The 19,308-nt window shown below is 41.3% G+C and overlaps 1 protein-coding gene across 7 annotated transcripts in view; it reads left to right on the forward strand.

Moving 5' to 3' along the window:
• LOC149180519 (Polynucleotidyl transferase, ribonuclease H-like superfamily protein) overlaps positions 1-19,308 on the forward strand; it is a 431,165-nt gene that overhangs the window by 265,692 nt on the left and 146,165 nt on the right. For all 7 annotated transcript variants that reach the window (XM_089416153.1, XM_089416152.1, XM_089416156.1 and 4 more), the window contains 2 exons: positions 1,641-1,822; positions 1,974-2,275. In XM_089416153.1, coding sequence (XP_089272279.1) covers positions 1,641-1,822; positions 1,974-2,275 — 484 coding nt within the window. The remainder of the gene's footprint in view (positions 1-1,640; positions 1,823-1,973; positions 2,276-19,308) is intronic.

The following is a 19,308-nucleotide window of genomic DNA, read 5'->3' on the forward strand; positions in this document are numbered from 1 at the left end:
TTCCTTCCTAAGTCTTTTCCGAAAATCACATGGGTCCCATGGCCTCACACGTGAGAGAGAATATGAGTTGTTGTTTGAGAGTTAACAGATGAGGAGATTAATTGCTCCTTTTATTTGTCAACCATGGAATGCTCCATCTCGGTCAAGCTACAAATATCCACTATGGTATTCTAGTCCAAGCAAGTATATCAACATCAATGATCCAATACAACCTTTGAAAGACTTGTATTCTGCCTCTTTAGCAAAACTCAATAAGGAATACGCCATGACAGTAAGATGTCTCCATCAAAGAGGGAATATGGCATTCCAATGTCCTCCACAAAGCATATTATTAATATTTGTGCAAACAACAACCTCCAAGTTTCTCCTTGGAAATTTTGAAATTCTGAGAAGATTGTTTTACACTCTAGAATGAATATAGTTACCATATGAATATGTGAACGCATACTGAGATTACTTCCTGCTCAAACTCAAATTGGCCCTTTACATCGCATAAACATTAATCATAATAACAATATTTAAATAATATAAAGAATAGAGCCCAAGGGAGACAACCCTTCACCTTCATGACTAGTCAATGCTTATATAAGCATACCATCACAAGGCTCATTGTATCTATCTATATCATTCATATATATATATGTCTGTGTGTGTGTGTGTCTAATCTATTCTATATGGATTTCAACTCTTTGTTCTTATGTTGGAGATTTTCTCATAATATATGAACTATTGTTCATTACAGTATAAGAGTTAAATATTTGCACTGACTAGTCCTTCAAGCGGTAAAAAAAAGATGGCCTTGGTTTTTCCAAAGTGAATCTCCAATTTTCTTAAGTCAAAACAAGTTGCAGGAGAGATTGATTGTTGCTACTTCCCCTTTGATGGGAGGAAGGCCATCTACAAGCAAAAGGGTAAATATCTGGAATTCCTATAGTCAACGACCATGCTTTGTCTCATTTCTTTAATATGTTCAAGATCATTAATGTAACAGTCACAAAGTTGTTTTACCTTAATGGTGCTATGAATATCCCGTGAGAACTGACAAGGTATGCATTCCTTGCAAATGACACTCTCATATAAAGCTATAACTACAGAAAGATCCTCAGTTGCTGAAGTTGTTCTCATAGGGGACATCCAAGGAATGCGTCAAATGCCACTCGTGTCCATCAATGAACTATATAATTTTTCTATGGTGATGTTTTACCTGCTTAATAACATGGATCTAGGGATGTGGAAGTTTCACAATCTAGAGGAAGAAACATTGTCATTCACAATACAATCTGCCAGCGAAACAACAAAATTAGAACAAGGTTTTCAAATAAATGAAGATTCCATCATTCTGCTGTCTGAAATTATAGTCAGTCCTTTTACTTGTTAGCTGGTAGTCTGTTCATAAGCTTTCTTTCAACTATCATTCTGTGGGCTCATCAGTCACTTATCATTCCTATATAAAATAGTTGTTCATAATAATGATTACAAATGCAACGGAAAAAGGATTGTAATAATTGTATAAGCAGTTGTAGGTCACCATTCCTCTGGTTAAAAGTTGAGATTCTGGTGCTTGAACATGTAGTGCTCAGAAAGTTCTGATACTCTTTCATTTTCCAAGGAGTTGGTCTGAAATTGGTATATGCTTGCAGGGCCAGCATTTGGAAATCCTCCATGTGGTTCTCATCAAAAATTAGTTTCATTGTTGAGTGATCATGGCAGGAGATGTTCACTTATTGATCAGAAGGAAGTTTTACAACGCTATGCCCTTGGCTCATGTAATGCCATCTTGTCTCTGTCAGATGATGATGCACTTTCCAAGGCCATAAAAGAGGTTTTTACCTTTAAATTACTTATTTTTCAACCAGTTTGAGTAGTAACCCTAAAAGTGAAAGTCTCTTTGTTCTAGGATTGGAGTTCATTCTCACTAAATTATAGATTTAATTTCCAAATACATTTCAATAGTTTGCATTGTACATTTTCAGGTGAAAAATGAACATGTGGATTTTGTTTGGACTCAGTTTTCAGAAATTAATTCATATTATGAAAACCAAATAAGAAATGCTCAAACTTTGAATGCACAAGCTGCAGAAATGATAGCATTGACAACCTGTAGTGACAAACTTGCCAAAAGCACAAAAAAGACCTTTGGCCATGAAGTTTCATCAGAATTGCAGGCAATCTTGCAGCACATGGACAAGAGGTTTAGAAACCTTTTCACTGCACTGCCAACAAATGGGTTGCTCATTATTTCAACTGGCCATGGAGATACTGCTACTGTAAAGAGGTCAGTGTTCAACTCTTTGGTCACTGTCAGAATGATATATTTTTTAATGGTTTCTCTTAGCTATTTGTTTAAGTTGCTTAATGGGAAATTCAAAATATCAATCCTGAAAATTACCTTAACCTTGCTTTTTTGTTGTTAGCATAATGTAATGTTCCAATCTTAAATAAATAGTGATATGCAAAGCAAAAGTGATTTACAGCACAAAAATTTTAAACAATCAACAAATGCTCATAAAAACTCTGGAATAAAGAACCAACTGAGCCATTTATTAATCAATGGAGCAAGTACAATAGTATGGAGGAATGCACCTGGGCTTGCCTCAATGGCAAGCGTGACAGAACCCAGGTCTTAATACAATGATCTCAAATGCTAGAATTAACTGCTCCTCTAATGCTTTGCGCTGCCCAAAAAATTTCATTGTTGTCTGGAAAGGGACTGCAAGAAACTCCTTCTCTGGTGCTCAAAAAATGATGAAACTTCAACCACAAATTCCTTGGCCAAAACCCACAAAAACTCAGAAATGGTTTGGCCCAATTTGGACTTCCCAAAATCGACCCCCAAAGGCACTGTTCAATCCCCAACGATTCTACACTCTCTGCTGCAAAGATACGCTTAAAACCTTCGGTACTCAAAAAATTATGAAACTTTATATTTGGGATCCTTGTCAAAAACCCAGAAAAACCCGTAAAGGATTTTGGCTGGTTTAGACTTTTGAAATTCAACCCCTTTGGAGCCCAACCTCAGCTGCAACTACAAAACTCGGCCTGCTGGAAACTGCCTGTAAATCCTCCTGGAAATGCCCCCAAAGTGTGGGGTGACCCTTGCTATCCAATCCCTGACTTCCCGGGTGAGCTCTTGGCCTAAGACACTTGCTCCTAAGCTCCACGAAAAATTGCTGAGTGGCCTCTGCGCTGTCCCCTAGCCCAACAGTTCGAACCGCTGGAATGCTGGCTCTGCTGGCTGTAAAACTCAACAAGAATGCTGGTCTATTGTTGCCATCTCAGCTCTCTAACTCTTCGACGAACAATCTGACCTCTGCTGTCGTCTGTCTCCCTGTACATATTCTCTGGCTGCCCAGAAATACGCACTCCCTGCTCTGCACTAGTTGGTGGTGCTATGTCACTACCTCGAAACTCTTGAAATCCTTGTAGAACTGTCTCTCTAGGGCGGGCATGGATTGTCTCCCTGAAGTAGAGGTTGAATATCTCGCTTGAGAGATTCATGGCTAAACAACCGGTTGACTCAGCTAAACAGCAAAGTGAACAATCAAGTGATTTTGTTTGCAACATGTATGAATGAATCCCAAAATTAGAGCTGCTCCCCTTGGGCCTCCCTTGCCTCATGTGGGCCCCTCCATCCACCTATTCGACTTTCCCTCCAAGCTATTCGAATGGGCCAATTTGAATTCCCATGTGGGTGGCCTCCACATTCCACTAGCAACCAAATTAAGTCAAATTGCCTCCTAAATCCCTATGTCGAAAATGATGGGTTCTCTTCCTTAGCCAAAATTGTGTAGCAACACCCTGTTACAAATGTGTTTGAGAAGGGACACGACACATAATTTCAAATCTAATGGTGATCGTTTGTTTGATTGTGCACTAGCTAATTATATCCCTCAAAATTTCTGTTCACCCTCATGGGTTTAATCTAAATTTGGTCCTCGCTTATCGACTCTTAGTAATCTGCCCCTCTGAATCTCTCGGTTGCACAATGTCTGTTACTTTGGATAGCCCAAAATAAACTAAAACCATTATCGTGCTGCAAGGATTGTGTACTTTAACGAAATTTATCAGATAACCTTATTGTTCATGTCCTTTTATTTATTTTAGAATGTCTATGTTGCTTTATCATCTTTCTATCATTCATTCATTCATTTGAGATTTAATTCATTTCTTTTCAGATGTCATGATATTCCACTAGATAGCTCCATGGCAACATGATCCTGTTGCACTGTTTCTCTTCCCTAGTTTGTGTGTGCCTCTCATTTTGATAGCCCTCAGAAGCTGGTATTGCCTTTCTCTTACAAGTAATGCGCTTTTCAAGTTCGTCCCTTGGTAGAGGTTGTATTATCTCTGACATAGTTTCCTCTTGTTTTCTACTAACTTGCGTAAATATAAATTCACATTGCTTCTTTTGAAAAAAATATATGAATTTTTTTATTAGTCTAGAGATGGAGTAATATGGGTAGGTTTGAGTCTCACCCTGTAACACTAGAAGGTAAGATAATCAAAAGTTTCTTATGCCTTTAATCATTTCTACCTTTTACCAAATATGCATCACTTCTGAGAGGAGATTGCATTACTCATATTACTCCTGGTCTAGATTATGAAGTAATCCTTGCTGGTTTGAAAGAAAATATCGCACTTGATAAAAAAATGACATGTGCAGAACAGCAAACTATTAGTGTAGGTTTGGGAAGAATTATGTGAAGAATAGAGGATCTTAACCAAATGTACAAGATCCATCCATTAGGCACACCCTAGAGAGGATCTTAACCAAATGTACAAGATCCATCCGTTAGTCACACCCTAGAGTTAGCATACACTAACATTGAAGAGAGTAGCTTTGGAGGTGACAGATCATTGTTCCTAGACTGTCCATTCAAAATCTTTTGAGGTTGACTTCTCAAAGGGAGTGTTATCCCTATATTAGTGGGGCTACATACTTTATAGTGCATCATTCACCACCATTGTAAGCCCAAGATCATAGGTCAAAGCCATGTAAAAACCATGCGAGGCCTTGTATTAGGTCTCCTAAATTTATGTCTTTTCATTTTGAGTTTGTCTCTATTGTGATTGGTCAGACCATGCCCTATCCCTTGAAAGCTCCATTAAGGCAATCACGTCCCTGATGTAATATCCCAAACGAGATATTTGACCTATACTTAATTAGGATTTGTCACCGCGATATGCCGACGACTTACCACTGGGAATCGTGGGTACCGTAGAGCTCATAAGAGGAATCCAGAAACGTATCACCCACTTCAAGGCCTCTATTGTAAAGGCTTCTCTCTTGTAAAGGCTTCTATGGGTTCCAGAAATCAAAATGTGTGTATGAACTGAGAACATCATAAATAACATCATGTTTCCTGAAAGCATAAAGGGCCATGCTGATTGCTACTTTGTTGGAGGCCTCTTAGCTCACAAAGAAGGCTTAGATGGTGGTAACAACCTAGAACAAACGACCCAATTTTGTTCCACCCAACATAACGTCCTCGTTCCGTCCAACCGTTCGAGTAGCTCTCCCCCCGCCCCCATTCCTCATTCCCCATTTCTTTCACAACTGCTAATCTCAAATAGGGGCAAGAGATAAGCCTTCGGTCCTTCTCTTCCACTTCACTTCGACTACCTTATCTCATGGCGCTTACGCGCTTAGGGGGCCCTCCAATGAGTTGGGCAATAAGCCAAACACTATAGCCACTAAAAGCACTACTTACTATCTCAGATCACGACCAAGTCATAGATGCGAATGAGTGAGCGTTAGCGAAGGCTGATCAAGTCATAGCTTCAAGTCAGAGTCCTGCTCGGAGATCAAGCTGATTTGGACCAAGAGCGACCAAGCTACCTACCTGCTCCCCCAAGCGTACCCGAGCGAGAAATACCCGGAGACGAATGAACAATGTGGGCTGCAGGGTGAAGGATATGGAGGGGCATTTCACATTCAATATTTCCGGAGCTGCTGCTACCTGCCCAAGACCTAGTACCCTATACTTGGATGAATGAGGGGCTTAGGAGGTACCACTATAGACCCGGCATGGGATGGTATTTCACTACCTTACTCTTAGCTTTACACCTTCAACCTAGAAGATAGAGTGATGGATGCGGATGCCCAACCCCCATGACTTTATCTTAGAAGCAGCACCAGATGGATCTTTGTTCTTCTTATTCATTATCTCTGTCGTTTCTAGCAATCAATCCTCCCTCTTACCACCGAACTACCTACCTATTAGAATGAATTTTTCCTTCACCAATCACTCCAAACACTTCGCCTAAGAAAGGTCTGTCCTGGTTTTTCCCCACTATTGCGACCACTGAACAAACTTGGTTGACGAACATAGTTTATGCGCCGCCAATGTAGCAGCTTGTCGAGCATCTGACAAACTAACACCATCCATTTCAAATGGGATTTGTCCCGTGGACGCACGAGCAATCCAACCCGTAGGATTCCCTTTTCCTTTTCCCATTCTCACTTCTGTAGGTTTACCGGTAATAGGGGGCACTCTTACCCGACTAATTTTGCAGAAATCTAACTGAACTAGAATTACTTCATAAAACTTACTGTTCATTTAACAAAACATTGCCATGTAAAATATAACCAATAGAATATGGAAAAATAACAACAAGATGAATAGGAACAATCTCAACTTTTATTATAATAGATAAACTAGGGTTTATATGCCGATACAACCAAATATAGCTGAGATCGGAAAACTGGGCTCAAGAATCTGCCCCAATGTTGTACTGGCTCTCCAAACTGATCTTGTTAATTTATGATATGTTCTATGCTTAGAGCAATTTACTTCAATTCTTCTTATTAGCCACTATTTAGCAATCACATAAACATAAAGTAAAGTGCAGATAAAACATTAATAGATCGACAGAAAACAAGCCAAGACAGGAGACATAAGATGTGGCTGCTAGCCAGGGACAAACTCCAATGTGGGGAAACCCTTTGACCAATTCTTCTTTAATCTTCAATAGTTCAATAGAGAGAAATAGTACAAATTCAGAAATCTGTAATTTTATGGCAGTAACAACAAATCCTAAATTAGCAAAGTCAAATCTAGTCAAACAGACCTGGATTGACCTCTAGTAAACCTTGAAGAACTCGGTCTGCAACAACAGTCTTTGGCAGCCCAAAACAACCCTTGGTCAACAGTCAAAACAAGAGTCAAAGATCAACAGTCTGTGGTCAGCCCTAACCAGTCAACGCTGGTCAATGCAACACCCAATCAGCATGCACAGGTCAGCGCTTGGTCGACGCTTCATTTAGGGGCCCAACACTTGGTCAAAGCAACCCTAGAAAAGTCAACGCTGCCCTAAGGAGTATGGTAGATACAACGATGCGTCCATCGATAATACTACTAATGATCCCTAACCCATTTCCCTACTCATTGATTAGATGGGAGGTACTTCCCACGAGTCCTAGACTGCATGGGTAGGATGCCTGGACAGGAGAACTAATCATCCTGTCCCAAAGTCACCACGGGGTATCATACGGGAAGGTTGAACCTTTCACCCTTTACATAGCGCACCAATAGGGGAGGGTGAGTTGCCCTGTGGTCGCATGTTGCTCCAAGAAGTACCCCAAGCCCCCCGGAGCTCCCAGAGCTCAATATATGCATCATACATGACCCTCATAAGAGGGTCTCTCAATGACACCAAGTCGTTCTCGGAAAGTCAAGAATTTGACCTTTCCCAAGGGCTTCATCAAAATGTCGGTGACCTGCTCATTTGTACCGATATGTTGGAGCCTTATTGCTCCCCGTTGCACCATATCCTGGATATAGTGGTACCTGATATCGATATGCTTGAAGCGATCATGAAATACAAGATTTTCTGATAAAGGAATCCCGCTCTGGTTGTCACACAAGATCACGGTAGTATCCAGTGTAAATCCAAATAGCTCACTGAAGAGCTTCCGCAACTAGACCGCCTCACAAGAGGCCATACTCGTAGCAATGTACTCTACCTCAGCGGTGCTTAAATCCACCGACTTTTGCTTCCTGCTCATCCAGGATATCTAGGCAAATCCCAAAGAGAAACAACACCCGAAAGTGTTCTTTAGGTCCACCACACTGCCTGCCCAATTAGCATCGGTATATCCATGTAGTCTTACATCTTCGGCAGTGTATCTCAACCCATGAGTGATTGTGCCACGAAGGTATCGCAACAGATCCTTGGCACCAATCCAATGTGTGTGGTGAGGCTCAACCATATGTTGACTCAATCTGTTGATTGCAAAACATATATCTGGACGGGAGTTCACCAAGAACATCAATCCTTCGATGAGTTGACAATACTTGGTAGCATTTTGTAAAATAGGTTTGGTAGCACTACTGCTTAACTTCTTGAAGTCAAGCTCCATCGGGGTAGTCACGGGCTTGTAGTCCACCATACCGAATCTCTCCAATATCTTCACCACATATTTTCCTTGAGATGGGAAAATCTCCCCTGGCTTCTACCAGACTTCCAGTCCTAGGAAATAGTGCATGAATCCTAGGTCCTTCATCTCAAACTCGAAAGCCAACTCCCTGTTACATTTGTGAATGAGAGGTTCTGCACCTGTCAGAAAGAGATCGTCAACGTACAACACCAGAATGAGAGGTTTGTCATCTTCAACCTTAAAGTAAAGGTTAGGGTCAGCTTCACTCCTAGTGAATCCCAGCTTCATCAAAGTAGCTATCGATCCTCTCATACCATGCTCAGGGTACTTGCTTCACCCCATAGAGGGCTTTCTTCAATCCGCACACGTGAGATTCCCGATCATGAATCTCAAATCCTTCAGGTTGTTCCACATAGACTTCCTCTTTGATCGAACCATGGAAGAACACGGTCTTGACATCCATTTGGTGTATGTTCCATCCTTGCAAAGTAGCAAGGGCTATGATCGAGTGGATGATGGTATATCGGGCAACAGGTGAAAATATCTCATCATAGTCTATACCTTCCTTCTGAGAGAAGTCACCAGTGATAAAACGAGCCTTATACTTTTCAGTACTTCCATCAGCTCCTTGCTTTATCTTGTAAAGCCATTTTGAAGTGACAACTGCTTTGTCCTGGGGGTCTGGGATCACATCCCAGACATCGTTCTTCATGATGGACTCATATTCCTCAGTTATAGCATCCTTCCATACTTGATGCTTGACAGCTTCTGCGAACGATGAAGGCTCATTTTGAATGATCGTGTTCATGATGGTCAAGTATCCCTGATACTTGGTCGACTTCTTACTTTCCCGGAAAGTCCCTCTGGGTGCAATGTGTCCTTCGACAACATCAAGTGTCCCCCTCAACCATGAAGATCTCTTCCTGGAAGAGGAAGGCTCTTGCGGAGGGGGATCAATAGGATCCATAGGTTCTTCCACATCGGACATCATCTCATCTCCTTTTTCCTCCAGTTTCCTGGTGTCAGCTTCTCCAGATTTCCTCAATATAGGAAGTTTGTCAATTTTGCTAAGAGCCATATCTTCGTCAAAGGTGACATCATGGCTAATCTTGAATTCCCTTTGACCAACCACATAGATTTTATAGCCCTTAGTGTTTTCGCTCTAGCCCACAAAGGTTCATTTCTTTCCAGATGTACCCAATTTATTCCTTTTCTCTTTCGGCACATGAAAATATACATGACTTTCAAAAATTCTAAAATGAGATACGTCAGGTTTCTTACTAGTGAACATCTCTTCGAGAGTCTTGGAACCCAATGCTTGATGAGGGCATCGGTTTTGAACATATACGGTGATATTCGTAGCTTCCGCCCATAGAAACTTCGGAAGCCTTTGATCATGGAGCATAGCACAGACAACTTCCACAATTGTACGGTTCTTCCCTTCCGCCACACCATTCTGCTTAGGAGTATATGGTGTTGTAGTCTCCCTTTTAATGCCAGCCTCTTTGCAAAAGTCATGGAACTCATTGGGTTCATACTCAGTCCCATTATCAGTCCTTAAGATCTTGATCTTCTTTTCGGTTTGATTCTCGATCAAGGTTTTGAAGTGATGAAACCCGGAGAACGTTTCATCCTTCTTTTTCAAGAAGTATATCCAAGTCTTGCGAGAATTATCATCTGTAAAGGTGAGGTAATATAAATATCCTCCCAAGGAGTTCACAGGCATCATACCAGATATGTCTGAGTGAACCAACTGCAATATATTGAAGGTCTTGCTATGGCTTGAGGGGAATAGTCCCCTTTTGAGCTTTCCTTTGGCACATTCAGGACATACACCTTCTTGCTCTAATTTGAACTCGGGCATCCCGGTCACCATTTGTCTCACATTGGGTAGAGCTTTATAATGAAGGTGGGCAAACCTCCGATGCCATAGTTCGGACTGAAGAGATGTGTCACAAGTCAAGACACCCAACGGACTTCCTCCGATCTAATATGGTGAATCAACTCGAAACCCAAGAGTGAAAGCATCTTTAAAATTCTTTTTCCATACACGTACCTTGCCATCGATGAAGTCCACTTTGTAGCCTTTGTCTTCCATTGCTGAAATGGACACTAGGTTCTTTTTGAGATTAGGTACATATAGGACTTCTTGCAAATGAATTGTATTACCCTGATTCAATTGTAGAGTAGCATTTCCTATGCCTTTCACGGGATATTTGGAGTTGTCCCCAAGAACAATTTCCAGGTTGGTCTCCTCTATCAGATTGGAGAGAGCTTTTTTGTAACTAGTGAAGTGCCTTGAGGCACCATTATCAATAAGCCAATTTCCTAGCGAATCCGGGGAAGCAGTAGTAGAGAGGGCCCCTAGGAGATAATATTCATCTTGCTTATTGTTAACAATGTTAGATTCATACCTAGAGTTTCTTGCCTTCTTGGAGGGTTGACCACTTCCTTGATTTCCGACATTCCTCTTTCCATTGCCATTGAGCCCGCCATTCCTTTGATTGCCTTGGGAGTGATTTTGATCGTCGTCATGATGTGTGTCTTTTTTATCAAGGCACTCCCTCGCATAGTGGCTCATTTTGTTGCAACTGTAACATTTCCTTTTCTTCCATCCTTTGATCCGACCTTTCCTCTAGATTTAGACCCGGAATAGTTTCTCCTTTTAGCATGAGAGGAGAAAGCAGAGGGATTGCGTATAAGTGCATGCATTTCTTGCTCTTCCATCCTTATCTCTTCTTGAATGCATCTTGCCATCAATTCCTCAAATCCAGGAATTACATTATTGTTGAGAAGAGTGGTTCTGAATATATACCATTCAGATGAGAGCCCCCCAAGAGTTGTGATGGTTAGTTCCTTGTCAGGAATGACTTCCCCAATTGATAGGAGATCATTCTTGATCTCAATGATCCTTAAGAAGTATGCTTGCATACTCTCATCTTTGCCCTTCTTAATTTCCTTCAGTTTATTCTTAAGGAACAAAACTTGATTTGCATCATTAACTTTAAATAAGCTTACCAGTGTATTGTAGATTTCCTTGAGGTGGTCAGCTCGGAAACATAGGCCACTAGACACTTGTCGATAGAGTCACGGATAATCTTCTTTTCTTTGACTTCTCCCCTGGTCCACTTGTTCCTAGCGGTAGCAGATGCATTTGATGGAGGCTCAACGATTCCGCCTCTCACATGGTCCAACACTTCCTGCTCTTTTAATGTCAAATCGAGAGACATCTTCCATCCGTGATAGTCAGACTTCTCATGGAGCTCGTCTTCAGTGGGGAAGTGTGATGAGGACCCCATGAAGTCTTTGAGATTGCTTCAACAGCCTTCAGTGATTGCTCTTGCTCTTGCTCTTTCTCTTGCTTGGGCTTTGTCTTTACCTCAGCGCTGATACCATATTAATTTATGGTATGTTTTATGCTTAAAACAATTTACTTCAATTCTTCTTATTAGCCATTGTTTAGCAATTAGATAAACATAAAGTAAAGTGCAGATAGAACATTAATAGATCGACAAAAAACAAGCCAAAACAAGAGACACAAGATGTGGCGGCTATCCAGGGACAAACCCCAATGCGGGGAAACTCTTTGATCAATTCTTCTTTAATCTTCAATAGTTCAATAGAGGGAAATAGTACAAATTCAGAAATCTGTAATTTTATGACAGCAGCAACAAATCCTAAATCATCAAAGTCAAATCTAGTCAAACAACCATGGATTGACCTCTAGTAAACCTTGAAGAACTTGGTCTTCAACAACAATCTTCGGCAACCCAAAACAACCCTTGTTCAACAGTCAAAACAAGAGTCAAAGATCAATAGTCTGCGGTCAGCCCTAACTAGTCAACGCTGGTCAATGCAACACCCAAACAGCATGTGCAGGTCAGCCCTTGGTCAACGCTGGGTCAACGCTTTTAGTAGCCCAGGACTTGGTCAACGCAACCCTAGAAAAGTCAATGCTGCCCTAAACAGAAAATGTGTCCTTCCTCTTGCATGTGTGAGAGAAGCTGCTCCTTCATTGGCCCAATGAGATGAGGAGAGAGAAGATGAGTGAGATGAGGAGAGAGAAGATGAGTGAGATGAGATGAGTGAATAATGAGTCAATCTCACTTGTATTTATATGATGTGCTGGGCATGTGTGCTACACATTTACCTGCTGGCCGACCTTGACAATTTGTCAAGTAAATACAAATAAATTCATATCTCCATAAATACTTGTCGGAATCGGATGATCATTAGATCAATCCTACACCTCTCGACGAGAGGAATCAAGGAAAAATATCAGCTGCATAAATAAGATGACCCACATGGAGTTTGGCCCTAGTTGCCAATTTTAATAGATCTGAAATCAATCACTGCACCTGTGAATTCTAGATGAATCCACTAAGGAGATGAGGTGGGTTTTCGTCCACTCGCTAAAACCACCCAAGAGTTTCGGTCTTGGGGCTACTAAAGTAGAGAACTGGGTTCTCAAACCTTTCACACAAAACAATGCTTAAATCCAAGATGTCCCCAAATAGTCTCCTCCTCTTTTATAGATCTGATGGACCCCTCTAGAAGCCTTTATTTTATTATTATTTTAATCACTTAATACCTTTTCCCTCTTTTTATTTTAATTAAAATACCCTTTTAATTTGGGAAAATGATCAATCAGCCACCATCCCTCCTCATGCCATTGGAAGTCAATTCCTACCATCTCATCCTATACATCTTCTCGTTTCGGTTCCAATGAGCTATTACACTATGGTGTTCTGTCAAGTATTCCTCCCAGAATGCCACCCTAAGCATAATTAATTGAGTCAAGCCCATTAATAACTCTATTTTTTGAAAGTTGTCAGAATGCAATGGAATTGAAGGCAAATTGTGTGGATGGTGGAATATACCAAGTGAATGCCATTGGACCTCATAAAATCTCCATAAAACCCCTCCAAAAGCCCCTAGGCCTGTTGATAGAGTACAATTGCTCCTGTGGCATAGGTGCCTCCAACCCTGGAAGTCCATCCTGACCATGCCTTAAGGGAAACCAGAAAAAGGAACATAACAAATCCTCCTGCCCCAAGATTGCTTGTCCTCAAGCAATCCACATTTGTCGACCAATCTAGCGGTCCAGTGCAATTGAGAATCAATACCTGGATCCCTTACAAACCACTAGGAGCTACCATACCTCCATGCCACCCAACCAAGAACGGATCCCTTAATGCCCATATCCCAGATTAAACTCTGACTTGTCCTACCATCAATAGATCCTCCTGGATCCCAATGCCACCATGGCCAATCATCAACACCCCTATCCCATGGCTTTAGTTGTGCTCTATCTCCAACTATAGCTAATGCTCCCTCAACCGAATACCAACTCATCACCTCTCTCTAGTCTAACCCCTGACTCAATCTAATGCCAATCCCACTCTCCTGATGCTGGGATGGAATGTTGATGCTCTGTCGGCCTGTATCCCACTGCCAACTGGAGCATGTAGCATCCGTCATGTCTAAGGGTCCCCGCTCTACTATGTCGTTGACTAGGAATATCATACCATCAATAGGATACCAACTCATGATCTTTTGCCAAGCCAACTTGTGGGAAGGATCGGATGCATAGGCACTTGTATATGTGATAAGTTCCCTATGCTTCACCGTGCCCAACTCATGCAACTCTGTGTGGTCAATCAACAATATCCATCAAGGAAACCCTGCCTCTTTGTTAATCTTAGGTATATTCTATGCTGAGAGAAAATTTACTTCAATTTTCATATTAGCTTAATATCAATTCTAGAATAACAATCATATTTAGCATGATAGTAAAATGCAGATAGAACATAAAAATAAATCACAAAAGACTAGCCAAGACAAGAGGACACGAGATGTGGCGCCAACCAGGGACAAACCCCAATGTGGGGAACCCTTGATCAATTCTTCTTATATTCTTCAATAGTTCAGTAGAGAGAGAGATAGTACATATACATGAGAAGTCAACATTTTGACTTGTCAAAATAAGAGCAAAGATCTTCACTAAGAAGATAACACATGAGGTAGATGATCTGAACTCAGATGAGGGCATACTGCTTCAACTGATTCTCCAAGGTGATTCCATCATCATGTTGCACCCATCACTCAGCTGTTCTCATCACTTTGCTGCTCCCATCACTGAGTTGCACCTCATCATCATGCTGCACTAACCCACTATGCTGCATCTCATCATGCTACACTAATCCACTATGCTGCCCCATGCTGCACCCATCATCACTGTGCTGCACCATGCTGCACCCATCATCACTGTGTTGCACCTTGCTGCACTAATCCACTATGCTGCACCCATCATCATTGTGTTGCACCATGCTGCACCCATCATCATTGTGTTGCACCAAGCTGCGCCCATCATTACTGTCACCTATATGCTGCATATTGCAATACTGTCATGGGACACACTTAGCTTCTTGCTATGGCTTGCAACCTAACAAAGCATCTAGCTGTAGCTATAGATTAAGAAACCCTTCAAATCAAGCTCACGGATCATCACTAACACGACCAGACAATTCTTAATTATGCCATGCTATCACCTACAGTAATGTGGCATCATGTCAGCAAGTAAGGTGATTGTAACAAGTTCTCTTTGAGCTGCTAATAGACAACAATTTAGGTCACCTTAGGATAGCAGTAAGGATCTCTTTGAACAACAATACAAGACTACTAATGGGCCTCTCTTAACAACATATAAGGGCTACGTAAGAAGTTTTCGTCCATGACTGCTTCTAAACAATGGTAGTCCTTCTCTTCCATGCTGGAAGTTCGACTACCCTTAGTCTTAGAATAGAGACCCTTTTCCTTACCTAAAGGATCCTTCTGCTTGCTGCGTATAAGAGCTTTACAAACATTGGTTTTTCTGCTAGCATATAGGAGTCTCTTGATTGTGTATAAGCGTCACCCTTTGAACAAAAATTAGGGCTCTTTAGAATTGCAGTTTATGCCTTCACACGCTGTTGGTTAAGGTCTCTCCCTCTGTGTCTTAGCTCACCCTTTAGGACTGCGGCTAGGGTAACATAGGACAACAACTAGGGCTAGATATGATAACGTCTAGGTCTCCTTGTCTGGACAACGAATAGGGGTCCTTTTGGGCTGTGTATAGAAGCTCCCTTTTACTGCATTTAGGGCTTGAGCTCCCTTCTAAGACTGCGGCCAGATCCTTCTTTTCTCTGCGGCTAGGGCATGGCTGTACCTTCTCTAAGACAACGTCCATAGGGTTGGCTTCATTGACTGTAATATAGGGCATCGTAGGCACTCCTCCCTGACTGTAATTAGGGTTCTCCATGTTAGTGTTAAGGCATCATTAGGCCATCATATATCCTAGGGCACTCCCTCTAGATCTCTTCTTCATCAAACCCAAAACAAATCGAAGAGAGATCACAAGAGTGTGTGTCAAAGTGACTTGAAGGCCACCTCTATTTATACTAAAACGTGGAGGACAAGTGGGGGTAATTTGGTTGCTGGCCAACCTTGACGAATTGTCACATAACACAAATAAATTCATATCTCCATGAATACATGTTGGAATCGGATGATCTTTAGATCAATCCTACACCTCTTGACGAGAGGAATCTAGGAAAAATATTAGATGCCATAAAAAAGAAGATCCATATGGAGTTTGGCCCTAGTTGCCAATTTTAACAGTCCCTCTCAACTAGGGAGAACTACATTTGCTAATCCATCTGCCAGTCTGTACTATCTCAGCTATCAGTTCCCTGCACTGTTTTGCTCTGCTCTGTGAAGAAGAAGAAGTGATCGAGAATGTATCATACCATCCTCTACTGACCCGAAGTCAGTCCCATATAAAAGAGAGTGTCTCATAGCACTCTTACTGACCCAAAGTCAATTCCAATAAAGAGAGTGTGTCATACCACTCTTACTGATCCGAAATCAGTTCCAAATAAAGAGAGTGTATCATACCATTCTTACTGATCCGAAATCAGTTCCAAAAGAGAGTGAGTTATATCACTCTTACCAGTTACTGCTGCAACTGCCTCCTTATCTGTTGCTGCTGCAACTGCGACATCTGCAACATGCAAAATAGCTTGTCCCCTTCTACTAAAATGGGTTCTCCACCATACCCATCTGTTCTCTAAAATAGACGAACTTAGCTCTCCCTAGACCTTTTGTGAGTATATCTGCAACCTTCTCTTTTGTGGGACCATACTTTAGCTAGACTGCTCCTCGCTGTACACAATCTCTGATGAAGTGGCACCAAATATCAATGTGCTTTGACTTGCCATGAAACACTGGATTCTCAGATAGATTTATGCAACTCCGATTATCACAATAGACACTGGTCGCCTCCATCCTCTCCCTGAAAAAGCTTACTAGCAGCTTATGAAGCCATATAGCTTCGCACATAGCAGTGCTAGATGCCATATACTCTGCTTCTGCAGAGCTCAGTGCTACTGAAGCAGTACCCAGAGGTACTTTTTTTGTCCACTAAACTGCTGCCCAATCTGCATCTGTCTACCCACTAAGTCTAATGTCCTCCTCTCGAGTATATTTCAACCCATACTCGACTGTGCCTCGAATGTATCTCAGAATATGCCTCGTTGTTGGCCAATGTACCCTTTTTGCTTTTACCATGAACTGACTAAAGGTATTGATTGCGAAGCAAATATCTGGCCTAGTCTTGACCAGATACATGAGAGACCCAATGAGTTGTCTATACAAGGTGGGGTCAACATCCTTGTCATCTGATGTATCTGTCTTCTTCTAGCTGGTAATCATGGGTGTAGACATGGGTCTGCAATCTTGCATTCTGAACTTCTTCAGAATATCTGTAGCATATCTTCCTTGCCCAAGGGAGATCTCCCCATCCTTTTGCCACACCTCCAATCATAGGAAATAATGCATCAACCCCAAATCCTTCATGTCAAATTTTGTTGCCAGGTTCCTCTTGCAATCCTCTATACACCCTAATGATCTCATCAAGAATAGATCATCCATATACAAAACTAGAATGAGGGGCTCATCGTCTACTATCAAATAGTAAATGTTGGGATTTGTGTCACTCTTGATGAACCCCATTTGCTGCAAGTAAGTGTCAATTCTACTATAGCATGCCTGGGAGCCTTCTTGAGCGTGTATAGAGCCTTCTTTGATTTGCACACATGTGTGCACCTCTCCTGAGTCTCAAACCCCTTTGGTTGTTCTATGTACACTTCCTCCTCTATCACTCCATTCAAGAAGGTTGTCTTGATGTCCATCTAGTGAATTTGCCATCCCATTTGCGCTGCTAGAGATATAACTAATTGGATGGAAGTGTATCTAGCAATTGGGGCGAAGGTTTCCTCATAAGCTATCCCCATGTTGCTTGGGAGCGGGAGCGGGAGCGGGGAGCGGGAGCGAAAACGGGAGCAGGAGCGACCATTTTCAGAAGCTCCCGGTTTAGGAGCGAATCTGGGAGCAATTTTTTAAAAATATATATATTTTTTATATTTTTTAATTTTTGATACAGATATGTCAACAAAAACATGTAGAATGATGAATTAGACATAAAAAACATAGATTGATCATTGAACCATATCACATCAATCATCTAGAAATTATAATCGTCATCAACCATGTCCACAAGTTAGTAAAATACATATTACAACTGCAACATATTGAGTCTCATGAATCATGATTCATCAAATTCAATCTTGAAGTTTCAACTTCAAGCTTTCAAAATTGAAAATTCAATAACATTTATCATCATTGATCACCAAAGTTGTACTTGTAAGCTAAGTTTAACCATCACAAGAAGTAATATCTAAGATATTTCTAAGTCCTAACTTCTAACTGTTAACATGATATGAAATGTTATAAATTTATAAAATGAAACATGAATAATGAAATGAAATGAAACAACTTTAGTCTTTCACGAAGCATCATATTCATAATTCACAATCATTACCAATGAGTTATAATTGCCAAGGCCCAACTTCAAACTTCAAATTTTCATTGTCACAGTGATATATTGTTTACAAAAAATATCATTATGATATGAAAGAGTCAAGAGTCAAGAGTCAAGGACTCAAAACTCAACAGTTATGAAAACTAAAGTCTAATAGAAACTAAAAAAGACAAGTAAACTGTAAATCTACATGTGGCCCTTGCCACGAGAGTCTCCAGGAGTATAAGCAGGTCGTGGTGGTCTTCTAGGAGTCTCCCGCACAGACCGACGACCAGAACTAGAACCTCCACGTGAGGGTGTAGATGGAGGTGGCGACAACAAAGGAACAAGACTCAGACCTCGAGCACTGCTACTGGATGGTGGAGGTGGCATGGCTGCTGCAGCTGCTTCATCTTCATCCCTTACAAGTTCCTCTTCCAGTTCTTCAATATGTACAATGCCATCCTCCAAATTGTCATCCTCTGGGTGATTGTCCCAAATTTTATATGTGGGATCCTCATAAGCCCGATCACAGTAATGACTCAACAACCTCAAGTTGTAGTGCACATAAACCAAGCTTTCTGCTCGGTTTTCATTGAGTCTGTTTCTTTTCACATTATGTATGTAGCTGTAGGTGCTCCAACACCTCTCTGCAGAAGAAGTATTTACAACCTGTGAAAGAACTTTTTTTGCCAATTTTGGCAAAATTCCATGCCTGCCATATGTTTCCCACCATGTGAGGGTATCAAATCTATCTCTGTCGTCCATTGCATGGAAGTTACCATACAAACCAGTGCCACTGAAGTATCTGCCTATTTCAAAGCGCACAGCGACACATTCCTCCCTGTCAGGTACCAACTTTTATAATGCTTCCAAATATCCTTTAGTTACCTCTGGATTTAAATGGGGTTTGGTCCTAACCCCACCCCCGCTGCAGGTTGGCCCAACCAAGATGTAGAGTAGTATTTTGGCGTAATGATATACGCCAAGCAATGTAGTGGAAGATTAAGCCTATTCCACCGTTCACACA

This window comes from Pinus tabuliformis, chromosome 3_2 (genome assembly GCF_031772625.1).
Source record: "Pinus tabuliformis cultivar Carrire ecotype Pingquan chromosome 3_2, CPIR1, whole genome shotgun sequence".
Taxonomy (NCBI): Eukaryota; Viridiplantae; Streptophyta; class Pinopsida; order Pinales; family Pinaceae; genus Pinus; species Pinus tabuliformis.